Raw genomic sequence first — 16,512 nt, 5'->3', positions numbered from 1 at the left:
TAATCTTCCTGAAAAAACAAATATGAAATCAAAATAATAAAATAATGCAATGAGAGAATGATAAATGTTCAAAACAAGTTGGACTTCCCAATCTTAAAATAATTATAATATAAAATCAAAGTCAAATGAGGACCTACAATAGAAAAGAGCAATTAATTTGACCTTAGGGGGTTTCATCAACAATGTGATATATTGATTCAATGCTGAACATGATGTTCTTTCAAGCGATTTAAAAAGAGGTTCTTAGATAATGGGATTGTAAAGGGAAATAAGGAACAAATTGACTGTTCACAATAAAGAGTGAATTACACAAAGGGTTACAAACCAAGAAATATGCATTTCGTAATAAATACAGGATTGTTTAATAAAATATACTTTTTTGTTGTTGTTCTTCTTATCAGCCTTATCAAAAACATGTTCAAGCATTTGCAGATAGTAGGCTTGTTTGAGACAAGCGAGACCTGCGCAGTGAGACCTGCGCTTGCTAGTGCGTTGCATGATGGTTAGTCATTAGAGGCTTCTCAATACTCAAATGTCCCCTCCTCGACTCCTCGGTCCTCCGGTAGTGACCCGGAAATGAATTTCAGCGCGCCATTTTGAAGGACGTCTCATTTCTCTAAATGCACACCGAGGACCGAGCATCGAGCGTCGAGGAGGCTCTCTTGAGGAGCTATAACCGAGGATACACTGATGGTTCCTCCACGGCTCCTCCGCGGATGCATTTCCGGGAACGGTGGAGGCGTGACGCACGGCCGGACTTATCTCAGCCAATGACAGCTCTGCATGCATCCTCTGGATATTATTTTAGAAACTGCTTTCATCGCGTTGCGATGTTTACAGTGAGAACAGCTGTGAGGTCCGTGCAGAAAGCAGAGCAGTGTACAATATCACTCAGTATAACAGGCCTACATTACTCTCTTTATTTGCTGTAGTACAAAGAGTCGATATTTTTCTAAGACCATTTAGTGCTTCACATAATAAAATACACAACGGCTGTAGCCTGATTATGCTTTAGGAGCTGTAAGTGTGTGTTGTAGGCAGTGTGTATGTGTGTGTGTGGTACAGTATGTAGGTGTGTGTTGTACAGTGCGTAGATGCGGCGGACAGACGGGTATCAGTTGGTTTGGTGTCCTCTGCTTACTTTTAATTGAATTTAATTTCAAATCTTTATTTATACAGATAAATCCCATTGAGATCATTGATCCCACATGAAACATAAAAACATAAATAGAACAACAAAAGGACATCATACAGCATCATTTACATAATTATCCACATAAACAGGTACCAATAGCTTCCGATTGAGTAGCATCCAACCGAGCTTTAAAAACATTTAGTGGCACCAGATTGTTCAGTTTCCATTTAATTTGCATACTTCAAGACAGAGGAGCTGCGCATCGAAAAGCTGTCTTCCCTAAGACAGTCCTAGCAGTTGGCACATTTAATAAAATGCATTCGATCTCAGGCAGTAGCCACTTACAATTTTCCGTGAGATCAGGGAGCAGATATAAGATGGAAGTTTCCCTAACATGGCTTTGTATGTTAGGGAAACTTCCATCTTATATCTGCTCCCTGATCTCACGGAAAATTGTAAGTGGCTTATTATTATTACAAGGTAATACTTGTAAATACAACTTTTGGCCCGTAATTTCAATTCCCCATTTCAGCGACCAAAGAGAGGGGGGGATATATCCAGTCTCTGATTGTGTTACGTTATTATGAGAGTGCTGAGCTCTCATACTTTAAATTGTATATATTTATATAAATATATTTGTGTGTGTGTGTCCGCATATGTGCCTGTTATTGTCTCATTATACGGTATACCGCACTCTCAATTAATTCAAAGTAAATATGTGGGGGAACAATGTTCAGCTGATCTAACAGAGATACAGCACTATGACAAAACACTCGACAGCTGATGCAGCTGTTGCCACGTAATAATGAACGGACGTCTCTTTCAAATGACCGCTCAGAGGAGAGGAGTTCTCATTTCTTTAAACGTCTGCTGCTTCCCCTCCTCTCTCGTCGGTTCCCCTCCTCGGTCCTCCGCTCGCATCTCCTGTGGGCGGGTCTAAGTCTCGAGGAGGGGAACCGAGGAGGGGAGTCGAGGAGGGGAAATTTGAGTATTGAGAAGCCTCTATTTTGTCCGACTTGCTCTGGAGGCTCGCCTACATGAGACATTGAAATCTCGCGGGACAAAGACGCCCGCAGCCTTGAGAGCGAGGCGTGGCGAGGCGGCGCAGTTCCTCTCCACGGGCTGCGGAAGCGAAATGCTTGATGGGAAACGACTCACTGGTATCTCGAGCTGAGCGCTCATTGGTGGTTTTTATCCCGTGCTGCTGATGAAACTCTCCAATTGGCTCGGTAAAAGTTTGTTGTTGTTTTGTGTCAGTTTTACGTCGCCACATGCATTCCCATTTTTCATCATTGTTCCACAATGTTTATCATCATGAAATTAATATATGTTATACTATACTTGCACTGCTTACCGTTTTTATACTTTATATATCTTACCATATTCATACACACTGTTCATACTGCTCACAGGCTGATATCTAGTGTATTCATACCCCTCACTGTTTATTCATCATTCAATTCATTCTATATTTTATTCTGTCTATTGTGTACATTACTTTTCACTTTACTGCTTGTTGCACTCCTGGTAAGAAGCTAAACTGCATTTCGTTGTCTCAGTACCTGTAATATGTGCAATAACAATAAAGTTGAATCTAATCTTGAGCAGGAACAAATGTATTTACTTAGTACATATCTGACATTAACGATTAAACACATGTGTGCATTCTTTATAAATGCAAACCGAGTCAAGCCGACTCCGGAGGCAGCAGTATGCACCTTAAAGTTGTTTGCAATCCGCCAAAAAACAGAAGGAGAAGAAGAAGAAGGAGAAGAAGAAGAAGAAGAAGAAGAAGAAGAAGAAGAAGAAGAAGAAGAAGAAGAAGAAGAAGAAGAAGAAGAAGAAGAAGAAGAAGAAGAAGAAGAAGAAGAAGAAGAAGAAGAAGAAGAAGAAGAAGAAGACTCCGACTTCAGGCGAGCTTTTTGAGACCTCCCCCGGCTGCGATCGGCTATTCTCGTCTACTTTCGAGGCGAGCCGCAACACGTCTCAAACAAGCCTAGTGTTTCTCAAGTTTCACCTTATGTTGATATAGACTGCCTCCCACTGGCAAAGGAGAGAACTGACTTCTTTCATAAACGAATGTTCAATTTGAGATTGATGAAATAGTTTAGGGTGATTTATCAGTGAACCCGTTGAAAAAATAGCCACATTACTATTTTCACTTTTTATTTATGAAAGTGAAACGTTTTATCTAATGTATTCAGTAACTATTATTAGTATTCATGTATAATCATTATATGATTGCTGTGGTGTAATGGGAGATACTTATAAACAGAATTTTTTTTTTTACATTCAAGGTATTTGCTTGAACTTTGGTGTATTGGTGGAGTTTTGACAAGAAACATACAAATAGAATACACATAACAATACAATTATGTTATGCTATTTAATAATTCAAAAAATACATATATGTGATAATGTAAGAATGTAAGACTAATGTATAATGTTGTATCATCATATGTGCACATATTGAATACAATTGGTTATAAGAAGCCGTTAGATTTATTTTATGTGTGCAAATCATAGGTGCAAATCTATGGTGCAAATACTTAAACCTGATTCACACAACGAACACAAAACCTCATTTCCCAGAATGCCATTCGCTAATTTTGACGCAAAATGTGGACATAAATACATCCTGCCAGAAGTCGACCGTCAGTGACGCCAAAGCAACTGAAGGAGGCGTGTGCTGCTGCTGCTCTGCGGGTCGTTTGCCTTTAAAAAATATTGCCAAATTCACAATAGAATCTTAACAGACGGTGGTTAACAAGTAACGATGGCTGACGGTGACAACAAAAGCGCTAGTATGCTAGTGAGTATGACGTATTTGTTTGTCTTTTAAAGGGTTTTGTCTGCTGAGGGTGTTTGTAACGTTAGCATTAAGCGCTAATCTTGTGGCGTCCATGCAGCCGAGGATGGCCCTTTTTTAAATGTGTTAATTATTTAGTCACTTACATTTTGTACTGTGTTTTTGCAACAACTAACTGCTAGCAATTTAGTGGCATACCCCGTCCAACCATCCGTCAAAGTTCCTCCAGAAGGTGACTGTGACGGTGACAGCAGCTAACGCCAGCTAGCTTGATAGCTAGCTAGTTAGCTAACCGTTAACTAGTTCAGACCCATTTTCCCATTTGTAACCTTGTTACTGTTCGCTAACGGTTCTTGAGGGCCTTAAATTGTGTTATGACATTTACACTCGATTTAACTTGATGACATGTGTGGTTAGTTCTACAAATGTTCCCATTTTTTAAATTATGTATATACTGCACAGTCATATCAATAGCAATACCGTTATCACTGCCTTTCTTATCGCCAAAGGCACCCACACCCTCAATCTGGGACTTCGATCAATTATTATTTAAATTCTGAATACATATAGCAAACAAAGTAGTAGTAGTAGTAGTAGTAGTAGTACTACATTGAATTGCACCGTACGCAACATTAGTAAGGTTATTACTGACATTTATATATCAAACTGTGATTTCATTAGTTATTGTCTGTTTAATGGTTTATGTCTCTGTATGTTCTTTGTCATCTTGTCTTCTTGGTACCATGTTTGGAATATGTGTTTTTACCTTTACAGGTTATCATCTGGATTTGTGTTTCTCTACAGGATGATCATGAATAAAATCAATCATCCATCTCATCATACATTCCCACATTTGTTAAGGGGCTTCAAAGTGAATGCACGTATCAAGTGTCATTAGAGTGGCTGTTGCAGAAGAATCATTTTACATCCAGGCTTATGTTGCATAGCCTAGGAGAAACTTCTGCCCTTGACTTCTGCAGATATATATATACCTGTTTTCTCTGAAATCGTTTCAATATTATGGCCATCTTGTTGCCAAGTTTCAAGAAAATTCACAATGTGTTGGTTAGTTTTCTAATGTATATCATGTTGTGTCCAGGCTCAGGATACGGCCCAGCTGGAGGAGCAGCTGCAGGGCTGGGGCGAGGTTATCCTGGCTGGGGATCGTGTTGTGCGCTGGGAGAAACCGTGGTTCCCTGGAGCTCTGATGGGTGGCACCACGATGCTCTTCCTGTGAGTCCACTGCACTGTGCGCTGCTGTGTCAGAGTTACACACAGCTGGAAACATTGTTGGCATTGCATACATTTTCTCTCGCTCAGCAGGGAGATGTGTCTCTAAAAAGTACCTACCCTGACTGAGATGCTATGTTTTGTAATCTAATTCCCAGATGGACCAGTGTACTAAAACAAACTGGTTCAAAGACGGAAGAATAAAACGGGGTAGACTATAGATGTTTTTAATATAAAATCATTTTTGTTAAATAAGCTTAATTGTATGTTTTGATTGTCAGAACAATTCTTGAGAAAATTGAAGATTACAGACTAGAAAACTAAAGGACTGTTTTGTGAACACAATACATTATTTACAAATGCACACGCCCTCCTCAATCTGTAAATCAGTCAACATCAATACAAAGCCTTTGCATTCAATTTTCAGATGTCTTTACCATTATAGCTTCAACATGCGCAGGAATTAAGTCCTCTACAAACCCTAGGGGCCATAGTGATTCAAATGGAAGATGAGTTTGTTAAAAAAAAAACTATAACGTACTGCGTTTGTCTTTCTTCAGGATGATTTACTACCTGGACCCATCAGTGCTGACTGGTCTCTCCTGTGCTGTCATGCTGCTCTGCCTAGCAGACTACCTGGTGCCCACCCTGGCACCCAGAGTCTTCGGCTCCAATAAGTGGTGAGGGCATGAGGATAAAATTGGCTCAACAATGGACTATAAAAGCATGTGAATTTCCTACTTGTAAATATACATTCTTCTTTGGCTTTCAGTCTCATTTTCCCCTTTGTTATGGATTTTGATGTCATTGTTCTTAAGTTGCTTTCAAATCATAAAAATGGACAGGCAGCTATTCTCTAAAATGATCTGCTTGATAAATCTCAGAGACATAATGACCACTAAATTCTGCTTGAGTGAGAGGAAAAGCTCTCTTCTTGCAATACCCAATATGAAAGTCTGAGTTGTCACTTAAACCTGTCCAAGCATTTGATGGAGCTTTGCCTTTACACAGTGCATACCAAACAGCCTCTTCATTCAGCTGTGTGTATTTGATGGTGAAAACCAAACACCCGTGTCAGGGTAGAGTGACAGCCTGCAGTTGGCACAATGTGTGTTGGACGACTGCACTCCACCAGACACCTCAATATATTACCCAGCCCCGTAAGGGCATGACCTGGACCCTTCTGCACATTCCACAGGCTGAGGCAGCAGACATGTAGGGTCAGATGGAGTGTTTTAAAGATGCATGGTTAAGTGAAGAGTTTTGTGGTGGTTATACATGCTTCACTGCATGCATTCTGTAGTTTCTCAGTAGGCTAAACCCCGCCTTTCATCTTGGTTTAGTTATGGAGGAAACTAACACGGGGGATGGGTTTCCGAACTCGTGCCTAGGTTTAAGAGGGAGCTGTGTTTTGTTAGATATAGGCCTATTGATCTGTATAGTCAAGATTCTTTAAAAAATGTGCTGTGTAGCTCATGCTGCTGCTGAGACTGCAGCATTGTCAGCCAGTTAGCGTGAGTGTCAGTTAAATGGGGCTACCAAAGTCTGGTCACGGCCCCTGTTTGGCTCCCTAACAACAAGGACGGAAATAGACGACGATGGCTAAGCAGAAAATGAAGGCCACTTTTGTCAACGGCCCCCCTCAAGACATGCCCTACTCTTACCCTTGTTTAATCCCTTAAGTCTTGCAGCACTGTAACATACAGGCACATGGTGTTTTCTTTCCCTGTATAGTGGCTCAATCTGATCTTCTAACTAATGAAATGGTCAAAAATTCCCAGTTTTTCACTTTGACCTTTTCAAAAGCCTATTTTATTTTTTTACCACGTGATAGACCAAAAAAGGGTGAACAACCTAATTTAAAACCAGGATTTATTTAGTAATCATGAACATCAGCTCTGTTATCTCTATCAAAGAGCTTTTAACAAGTGAGGGAAGCTATTTCAATGTGACAAACCACACTGACCTTTTTCACTTCCTCTTGAGCACACAATCAGATGTTGTTGGTGAACATTTGTCTGATGTAAAACTGAACAAAAAGCTTCAGGATGGCAAGAGCACAAATATATTACCTGGCCTCCCAGATTTATTTTACTTTAAAATGTATCCTTGTATAACATTTTTTTTAAATATTGCAATTTGCAACCTATGTTTTCAGGAAAATAAATGTAAAACCTTTTTTTTCTTTTTCAGTATTGTTCAGCCCTAATTGCTACATTAGCAGTAATGTAGCACAATATGGGAGCAGTTTATTTGAATTCCGAAGTCCAATTTAAAATTGTGAGGCTAAAATCAAGTAGTTGTGATGAATATTTATGATAAAAATAATCGTGACTATAAACTTGGCTGTACTTGTGTAGCCCTTGTACACATTTAGTTTTGTTTTGAAACCCTTCCTTGTTCCCAGGACCACGGAGCAGCAGCAGCGTTTCCACGAAATCTGCGGTAACCTGGTGAAGACTCAGCGCCGCACCGTGGGCTGGTGGGAGCGCCTGTTTGCCCTCAAGAAAGAAAAGCCCAAAATGGTAAATTGCAACATATAAAAGTTAAAACCACACCATAAGGAAGAAGCCAGTCAAATACTTGCCGTTGCATACTGTACACTTCATCCTGATTGCTACTCTTAAGCCTTTCTTATGGGTTTGTCTCAATGATGAGATTCCTCTGTGCTCCAGATAAAAATATCCTCAGCTGATTTGGCTTTGCTGCTCCACTTAGCAGGCCTCTAACTGGGTTACAGGCCATGATAATAACTGTTTCACAGCATACTTTAACACTGTCGGACACACTGTTCACATCACATTTTTTTTAATTCAAAGGCGGCTTTGTTTGTTCACAATAACAGCCAATGTTCTGCTGATAAAAATAGTTATGTTGCAGTATATCTGACAGATGATCCTCAATAACTGATGCTCTGTGTGCAGACAGGAAATGGTTTGTGTGTCTGAGTGTAATGTGACCTCTCTGCTCTCCACAGTACTTTGCCTCAGTGATCAGCAGTCTGCTGGCAGTGGCCTGGATCGGACAGCAGGTGCACAACCTGTTCCTCACCTACCTGATCGGTGAGTACATGCAGTATTTATCCTGCTTGAGCAACGGTTTTTTAATCCTCCTGTGTTTGTCATATAATGTTCTGGATTATTATAAGCCAGTAGGATGGAATGACGTTAAGATTTCTTCACAAAGAATATTTAAAAGCAGATTTATTAAGTCTTTGACATTTGAGCAGTTTGAGGTGTTCATGCAGTATAGTTTTCTTTGGGAATGGGGTTATAATCAGGGTTGGGAGGGTTACTTTGTAAATGTAATCAGTTACTGAATACATGGCTCTGAAAGTAATCCGAATACAGTTACGTGTCTTAAAAAAGTAAGTAAGCTTGTGATGTGAGGAGTGAGGGACACGGCTTAGAAAGGGCGTGTCGCCTTCTGTCCTGCCAGTGTTGGCAGGACATGAATTAAAATGTGAAACTCGGACTTCATTTTAAGGACATTACGGCCAGGGGTGTAGAGCTATATTTGTTTAAGCACCGGATTGGCAAAACAGGAGAGTGTGTGCACCAGTCTGCCTTGATCTATGAATTCATGTCCGTGACTCTCACAGTATCTGCTGCCCACAGCTGTTTTGTAGAAGGAACACCTCCTTCACTTCATGAAATCTCTGCAGCACCAGGAGGCAGCGGGAGGGTTAACTCAGCCTCTGAGAAGACGAGCGCGCCGTGCCTTTCACGCACCGCCTTTCACGCACCGCATTCACTGTGTTTACCTTCAGAATCATTAGTAAGGCTAAAGAGCGACCGCAGGCTGATGTGTTTTAACCACACACACATACACACACGATTTAAACGCAGACTTTTGTTCCTCCATGTTTCGTTGTTATTGTTTCACTGAGCGGACCCGCAATTTTTTTTTTCAAACGCTCCCTTTTTTGGTCCATCTGCAGCGGTAATAGGTTTTGTGCGCTGTGATGATTCGGCTGTACCTTTAGTAATGAATATTAAATGTTGAGGAAATCTTTCCACCAATAATTCCAATAAGTATTCCAAAATGTATTCACTTCAGGTTTACGAAAGTAACTGTAATCAGATTACTCGTTTTTCAAATGTAACGCGAGCTGAATACAGTTACTTGCTTTTTGTATTCTGATTACGTAACGCTGTTGCATGGATTCCGTTACAACCCAACCCTGGTTATAATATTATAAAGTTATTTAGATAGCACCTTTCACACAGTTTTCAAGTGCAGTTAAAAAAAAAACACACACACACACGGAAATTGATTAAACACCACTAACTACACAGAGAACAAATGTGGCTGCTCTGGTGCACCACAGATCACAAACGGGTAGTTGACGTGTCTGTTCCCGTACTGTGACTGAGCGCAGCATTACTGTAAAGCCCTACCTGTCTTTCCACACAAACGCCTTGGGAAAAGTGACAGTTAGTGAATCAGCAGGTCTGCCAGCTGCATAAGCGGAGACATACCAATAATTCATCTGTGGAGGAAGAAGTAATCCGATTACTTAAGCAGAAGTAGAAATACCATAGTCTTAAAATACAAAAGTATTGTCAGCAAAAGGTTTTTATAAAAAAAAATTAAAGTAGTTTCATGCAAATGTGTCTTAAAATATTATACTTTTGTTTCCTTACTGATGAACCCATATAGTGTTGTTGTAGTTTGGTAATATGGAGCCTTTTAGGTACTCATTGTTATACAACTGAATGATATCATAAAGTAAATATGTTTTTGTTATGTTAAAAGCAAGTGAAATGCAGTCAAACGTATACACTTGTAGAGAAGTAGCATCAAATCTAATTACTCAAGTAAAGAACAACTACCTCAAAATTGTACTGAACGTGAGTAAACATACTGGGTTTCTTTCCAATGTAGTAGAAATGACTTCGGAGAGCACATGACTCTGAAACGACAAATAATTATTTATTTTAATCTCAGATTATCAGATCTCGAGGCTCACTTTCACATTTCTAGGTCTTAATCGCACAATCTTTTCAAAACCTTCTGGAATCAAAAATGTTTTCTCTTCACCAACCATCCTGTAGTCAATGACTGCTCTGCTAAATTGTTCCTCAGAGTGCCATTGAAATGTAAAAAAAAACGTCCTTTTCATAAGTAATAATAGAGTAAAGTTAGTGATGTGACATTTTATCGTTGCATAGCAGCAATGTTTTGAACATGAAGCGAAACGCTTCATGCGAAATGTGTTGAGTTGAAAACAAGAACTAATAAACATTCTTTTGACAGGAGCCATTTAGGGTTCCATAGATTCCTAGCATGCCTGCAGCTACTTTTGAATTGAGCCGTCCCTTATAGATACTATCTCTTTACGTTGGTGAGCCGGATCATTTGGCTCGGCTCTCTTAAAGCGCCAGCTGTTTCGGCTCCCAAACGGCTCTTCATGTTACCACGGTTTCGCCGCTGCGAGGCTCCGGTGCGTGCTCCACTAGCATCCCCCCGCTCATCGCGTCCAAATCGCCCACGTTCCGTGTTGTCCTGTGGCAGGCACCGCCGATGTCGGGGAAACGATCTTCAATACTCCGAGAAGAATCCCACCAGACTCCTTTGCCCCTCCAACAGAGAGGGATGTCCTTGTCCTTTTTCCATTTCGTCATTTGAAGTGATAACAACTCTCGATCTTCTCTCGAATTATTATTTTTTTTTTTTGGACACCCTCGGCTCGAGTTCAGGGCGTTTCGAGCTGAATAAGGGCGTCAAATGACGGCAAGACGCCCCCCTGGCGGAAACGCTGGTCTGAGAGCTTAACATTTAACAAACTATGAATGTGTCATACCCACTTAACGGGAAGAAACTCAGCTACCTGACGATATGAACCATTTTTATCTCTAGTCTAACGCAGAGCCTCTGAATTAGCACTAAGCAAAAGAGTGCTAACGTACTTGGCACATAACTCACGGTAGAAATATTTGATACTTCATCAGATCTGCACAAACTAGATGCCATATGAAAGCTGAGATTCCGCAGATTCCAATGGTATAAGTATAATCACTGCGACCAAAACTCGCGGCAAAGACAACACACAGCTTCACTTTACGTAGCCAAAACGGCAAATACGTCTTACCTTTGCTGTTTTCTGATCAGAAGTTGTGTTCAATGGCATTAAAACGCATATAAACGCTGCTGAAGGTTAATCCAATGTCTCTGTGTCCCTTTGAAGTGATTAACATGTATGTCAATAAGCCTAGTTTTCAGAGCGTAACATAGCTTTCGGTTTGGGAAAAAGATTTAGGAACTTCCCCTCGATTCTATTGGCTCGAACGGTTCAAAAGAGGTGTCAATCACCCAAATCGACCAATGGGTTCCAGAGATATGGAAAATCCACCCAAATGACCCCAGATGTGGGTTTTTTTTTTCCTAAACCTCTCTAAAAAGGTAAAATGTCACTTGTTTTGCATCAATCTTGATACAGGGTACTTATTATGTTATAGTTTGGATTCCTAAAGGTTTTAGTCTACTATCCCATCATTCAAGGGTGATTTTCACTAAGTAATGGGGATTTTTGGACAGAAACTATAATTTACATTTTCTTTACTATGTTCAATCTGAATTTACTTTAAAATAAAAACATCTATATTGATTCTGACTCTTCTACATCCAACTCACAGGTTTATCATTGCTTTGAGAAAAAAGATTATTAATTGACCCCTTTTAGAAGTGAAGATTGGTGTCGTCACGATACCAACATTTTGGTTTCGATACCAAGTCAAGAATTGCGATTCCGATTATTTTTCAATACTTTTCTTTTATTATTTTCATGATCAATAAAATTGTAGTTTATCTGTTAAGTGTTTTCTTACAACATGGTCTCTTCTTTATACTTGAGTTTGTGATTTCTTTGATAGTTAACTTTATATTTTATTAACATGTAATAGTACAGTAATATAAATAATTATTGACAAAATGTACATTGCAGATGTTAGCCACATTGGTAAGTTAGCTAAAAAGATAGCCATATTAGATAGTTATCATTGCCATTAATTGCCTCGTCAAACTACGAAACCGTTCGTTTGTCACAAAATAAATTACACTTGTTTGACTTAGATTTGAGGGCTTGGGCTTGAGCATGATGTAATTATGTTATCTATCACATTCGCTAACCTGTCTGTCTTTAAATTCTTTAAACAGCTCTGGATGCCGGTCGGCGGGTGCTTAGCGAAGTTTGATGTGTTGGCTCCCTTGGTTTGCAGGGATCTAAAACATTTCTCACAGACAGGCCTCGTGGTGTCCGTAGGCTTGCCCTCACTGTCAGAGATATGGCTCAAATACTTCCAAATTTCGCTTCTGGCGTCTTTGTCAACAAGCCGAGGCGCAGCGGCAGCTGCACTCCCACTTGCAGCCATGCTTCTCGTTTTCTCACATGCTCTGGCAGCTAGCGCGTGCATGAGAGAGGGGAGGGACTTAGAGCGCGCTTGAGAGGGGCGGGACTGCAGTGCAGAAAGTGGAAGCAGAGCGCTGAACACACACGGCTCTTATTAAAACAGCGCTTTCTCACCGGAGTACTTTTCCCCGTCATTCTTAAAGTACCGATACTAATGAAACGGAGAAATCGTAACGTTTTTAAAGGCAGGGTATCGCGGTACCTTTCAAGTATCGGTACACCGTGCAACACTAGTGAAGATATAGTCATTTGTTCTGGGAATGTCATTTTCGAGCCTGAAACCTGAAAAACAGGCTCAGGGCTTAACAGGTTAACAGTTTCAGGTTACGGAATTTTTTTTTTTCCAAGTCACATTTAAAAAGACTCCAACTTGCCCAAAGCTGTCCAAACTGGGATTTTAGTGTTAAATTGAGATTTTGGAATAAAGTATTTGGCATTTATTTCAAGTACATTTTAAACCATTAATCTGACTATTTCAAAGGTACTTCGTAAATTCTCTATCGTAACAATCGTTAGTGTTTTTCACATTTCTGTGAACAATGTGTTTAACTAAAGATACTGTGACTTGTTGGAAAATATATCGGGCTATTGAATCTTTTCTGAAGCTTTTAATACAAACTCAATATTAGAGTTGTGAATATAGTTTCCACTATGTATGATCTGTGTTATGCATTTTACTTGATAGTTTTAGGTTTAAAAATGATTTATGTCTTTTTGAACACTGTTTTCTGGATTAATGCTGATGTAAAATATGTACAGGTTTGATTATGATACATCTACTAATCCTAGCAATCCAATAAAACCCATTTAGTGTAATCTTGAGCACTTTTACATGATGCATGTAAAACTTGAGGTTTTACATGCATCTGCTTTTTATTTCACGAGGTTGAAGACATGATAAAAGGCTTAACTTGTGGCTTTTCTAAGCTGCTGACACACTCCATGTTTGTTCTTCTGCAGTGAGCTTCCTGCTGCTGCTGCCCGGCATGAACCAGCACGGCGTCATCACCAAGTACGCGTCCATGGCCAAGAGGGAGATCAACAAACTGCTCAAACAGAAGGAGAAGAAGAACGAGTAGACGGGGAGATGTGGATAGGAATATCTGGAAGATAACACAAAATGGAATGGGGAAGGAAGTTGATTGAAGAAAGAGAGAGGATAGCAAAAATGGCCCCGGCTTCCTCGGTCTCTGACACTTATTTTTTATTTTCACACATCGGATAAGTTTCATTTCTCGTACACCTTTTTTCTTGTTTTAAAGCTATCTGCCATGCATGCAGCCACCACCACGTATCTGTTGTCACACGTTCACACACAGCACTGAAATGCTCAACACACACAAGTACACACTCTTAGGTGACGTGTGTTTCATTTTAAGATGTCAGTAATGCTTTTAAGCCATTCCTTCTACTTAGACAACGTGACTACTGAGCAGTTTTGTAGCATTACTGCATCATTTTAACCCCCATAGATTCCTCATAGTATTTTTCTTTTTTTCTTATTCAGGACACTTTTTGTCACACAAGGACAGGTCATGTACATTTTACCTTTTTTTTTTTCTGCTTTTGTTATATTTAAAACTAATGCTGAAAACAGAACTGGATCTAAAGCTGAGCTCTTCAGGAGTTTCTAGATAAAGCCTACTGCTGTACCGCTGCTAGCTGGGCCCTGTGGTCTAGTAGCTCTTCTTTAAAAACCCCAGTGTGTAAATCATGTGGGGGACTCTGTAAATAGGCCTATCCCTTACTCTGTCCCTGTATGTCCTCCTTTTCTTTGTTATTTATGTGTTCCTCTCTTCCCTCAATTTCATCCTTTGTGGTTTGATTACTGTCAACTCATTTCATTATTTGTCTTTATTGGACTTCTTTACAAAAATGAATAAAGTTTGATTTAAATTAATTTATACTGGCATTTTGTATTTGTTTATTTTCTTTTAAAGTGTTCTAGATGGGCCTGAGGTAGTTTAATTGATGACAACTGTTCATCCTCTGAAGATATATTTTCTTAAAACATTTGATGTGTGTGTGGGAGAGAAAACATCCTCTGGAGGGAGCTTTGGGATTGTAGCCTTTGCAGACAATTGACATGCACAAACCTATATAATACAATATATAATGTCAATCATTGCATTTTATTTTTTTTCACATTCAATGGATCAAATAACAGAAGTGTAGCTCATACCAAAAATAGTTGCTCTCAGGTCAACAAACGTTTTCTTTCTTATAGCATTTGTTTTGTCCCCAGTAGGAATGTGATTGCACTGCATACTATCTGCTCGGGAGCGAACCCCCGACAGACATGAGCTGGAGAACATATGAAGCAGTTAACGGAAGAATATTTATCAGTTGGATGCATACACAAAATCGTGGTGTTGCTCAGGGTCTGATGTGTGAATAAGAAAATGTCTGCAAATGCACAACTCCTAAAAACGTTGTGAATGTTGTGTTTATAGCTTATTTTCACCAATCCCACATGTTGGCAAGTGTGTGCAAATATTGGCGTGGTTGATAACTTTAGAACTGTAGAAAAGGGGACTGAAGAACACGTAACTTGCAAATGTATTCAATATCTCTCCGTCAAAGGTCTTCTTGAACAAACTGTAAATGTGAGAGACTATCGTAATGCCTTTCTGGTCTTCTTTGCATGATGGTTAAGGATTGGGAAGAACAAAAGTAATGGGGAAAGTGTGAGGAGAGGCAATCTGGGTCGAAGATGAGGATCTGTGTAATTTTAGATTATATAATTGATGCAATGTCCCTATGACCACTGGCTGGGGAATGTTCACTATTTTAATGAGATTTTGAATGACAAAACGCACCAATTCAAGAGGTGATACGTTAAAGTGGATAGTATCATAAGGTTACTTACTTTGGTTCTGGTCCCTAGTGATTCTTTTTTCTAACCCTTAAATATCTAATGTTAATTGCAGATGCATTCATATCATGTGTTTTACTTTCAGGGCTGTTCCCTCAACACAACATGCCAGAGTAATTATTTACTGGAATCTGCTGACACACACCCCGTAGATGACATCATGAAGGGTGTGCACTTTGTGCAAGTTGTATTACAGAAGAGAAGGACTTTTACTTGTAAGCAGTTGTGGAGGCGCATTTACACTATTGATACACTGTCACCAAGTGCTTCAGTGTGAATTGTATTGCAAAAGGGTCTTTCAGTGAAGAAAGCTGCGATTCATATTTGTCATTATCGATTAATCGGTCTTTCATTTTCTAGAGAATATGATATGAGCCACTTAAACCTCAATTAAAATGTTCATAAGAGTCAAAGTGTCAGGATTATATATTTAACAATGTTCATATATTTAGTTGTAAGTGTGTCAGTAGAGTCTGAGGGCAGTGCAGTCTGTCTCCCGGGGCCTTGCCACCCACAGTAGTTCATCTCTGCGCCTCCTGAAGGGCCCCCCTGGCCCCCCTGCCTGCTGCCTCGGCTCACCTGCACACAGGTTCATACAACTTTATAGATATTCACGGAATCACAAACTTTAACTGGTTGATAATCGATTAATCATTAGAGGTAATTTTTCTTCTCTGTCTCATATCAGAGGGAATATCTCTGGGATTTTGGACTGACAAAACCAAACATTTAAAGCGATTAAAGGCTTCATTACAATATCTAAATGTGACATTTGAGAATCAATATAACTGTCAATGAATTACATTGGTAAGTGTGTTGTTTCTAAACATGCAACAAATATATTGTGTTGTACATATTCTTAACAATTATTAATTTAATTATTAATTATAAATTAATAATAAGGGATTCGGAAAGTTTCAGGAAAAATGATTCTCTCATTTGGCCTGATCCGTTTATAGAAAAGTCGGAAAATGAGCGGATCAGATTTTGGCAACTTTGAGATTTCACAATGTTTTGTATTGGGTTGTGCAATCATTAGCCAATAACCAACC

The 16,512-nt window shown here is 39.5% G+C and overlaps 1 protein-coding gene across 1 annotated transcript; it reads left to right on the top strand.

Moving 5' to 3' along the window:
* The first annotated feature begins 3,531 nt into the window (after window positions 1-3,531).
* arl6ip1 (ADP-ribosylation factor-like 6 interacting protein 1) lies at window positions 3,532-14,489 on the top strand. The gene is made up of 6 exons (XM_034206232.1): window positions 3,532-3,947; window positions 5,044-5,177; window positions 5,735-5,854; window positions 7,582-7,699; window positions 8,152-8,236; window positions 13,546-14,489. The coding sequence occupies exons 1-6, from the start codon at window positions 3,912-3,914 to the stop codon at window positions 13,662-13,664; spliced, it is 612 nt and encodes a 203-aa protein (XP_034062123.1). The 5' UTR covers window positions 3,532-3,911; the 3' UTR covers window positions 13,665-14,489.
* Window positions 14,490-16,512: the final 2,023 nt, after the last annotated feature.

This window comes from Gymnodraco acuticeps, unplaced genomic scaffold, assembly GCF_902827175.1.
Source record: "Gymnodraco acuticeps unplaced genomic scaffold, fGymAcu1.1, whole genome shotgun sequence".
NCBI lineage: Eukaryota > Metazoa > Chordata > Actinopteri > Perciformes > Bathydraconidae > Gymnodraco > Gymnodraco acuticeps.
This window is presented reverse-complemented; position numbering and strand designations above follow the sequence as displayed.

What these genes read in the sequence shown, in the direction of transcription:
- arl6ip1 (XM_034206232.1), top strand. Translation starts at nt 3,912, where the DNA reads ATGGCTGACGGTGACAACAAAAGCGCTAGTATGCTA. An exon ending in ACAAAAGCGCTAGTATGCTA is followed by an intron (nt 3,948 to 5,043) that starts GTGAGTATGACG and finishes TGTTGTGTCCAG; the next exon opens with GCTCAGGATACGGCCCAGCT. An exon ending in AGAAAGAAAAGCCCAAAATG is followed by an intron (nt 7,700 to 8,151) that starts GTAAATTGCAAC and finishes TGCTCTCCACAG; the next exon opens with TACTTTGCCTCAGTGATCAG.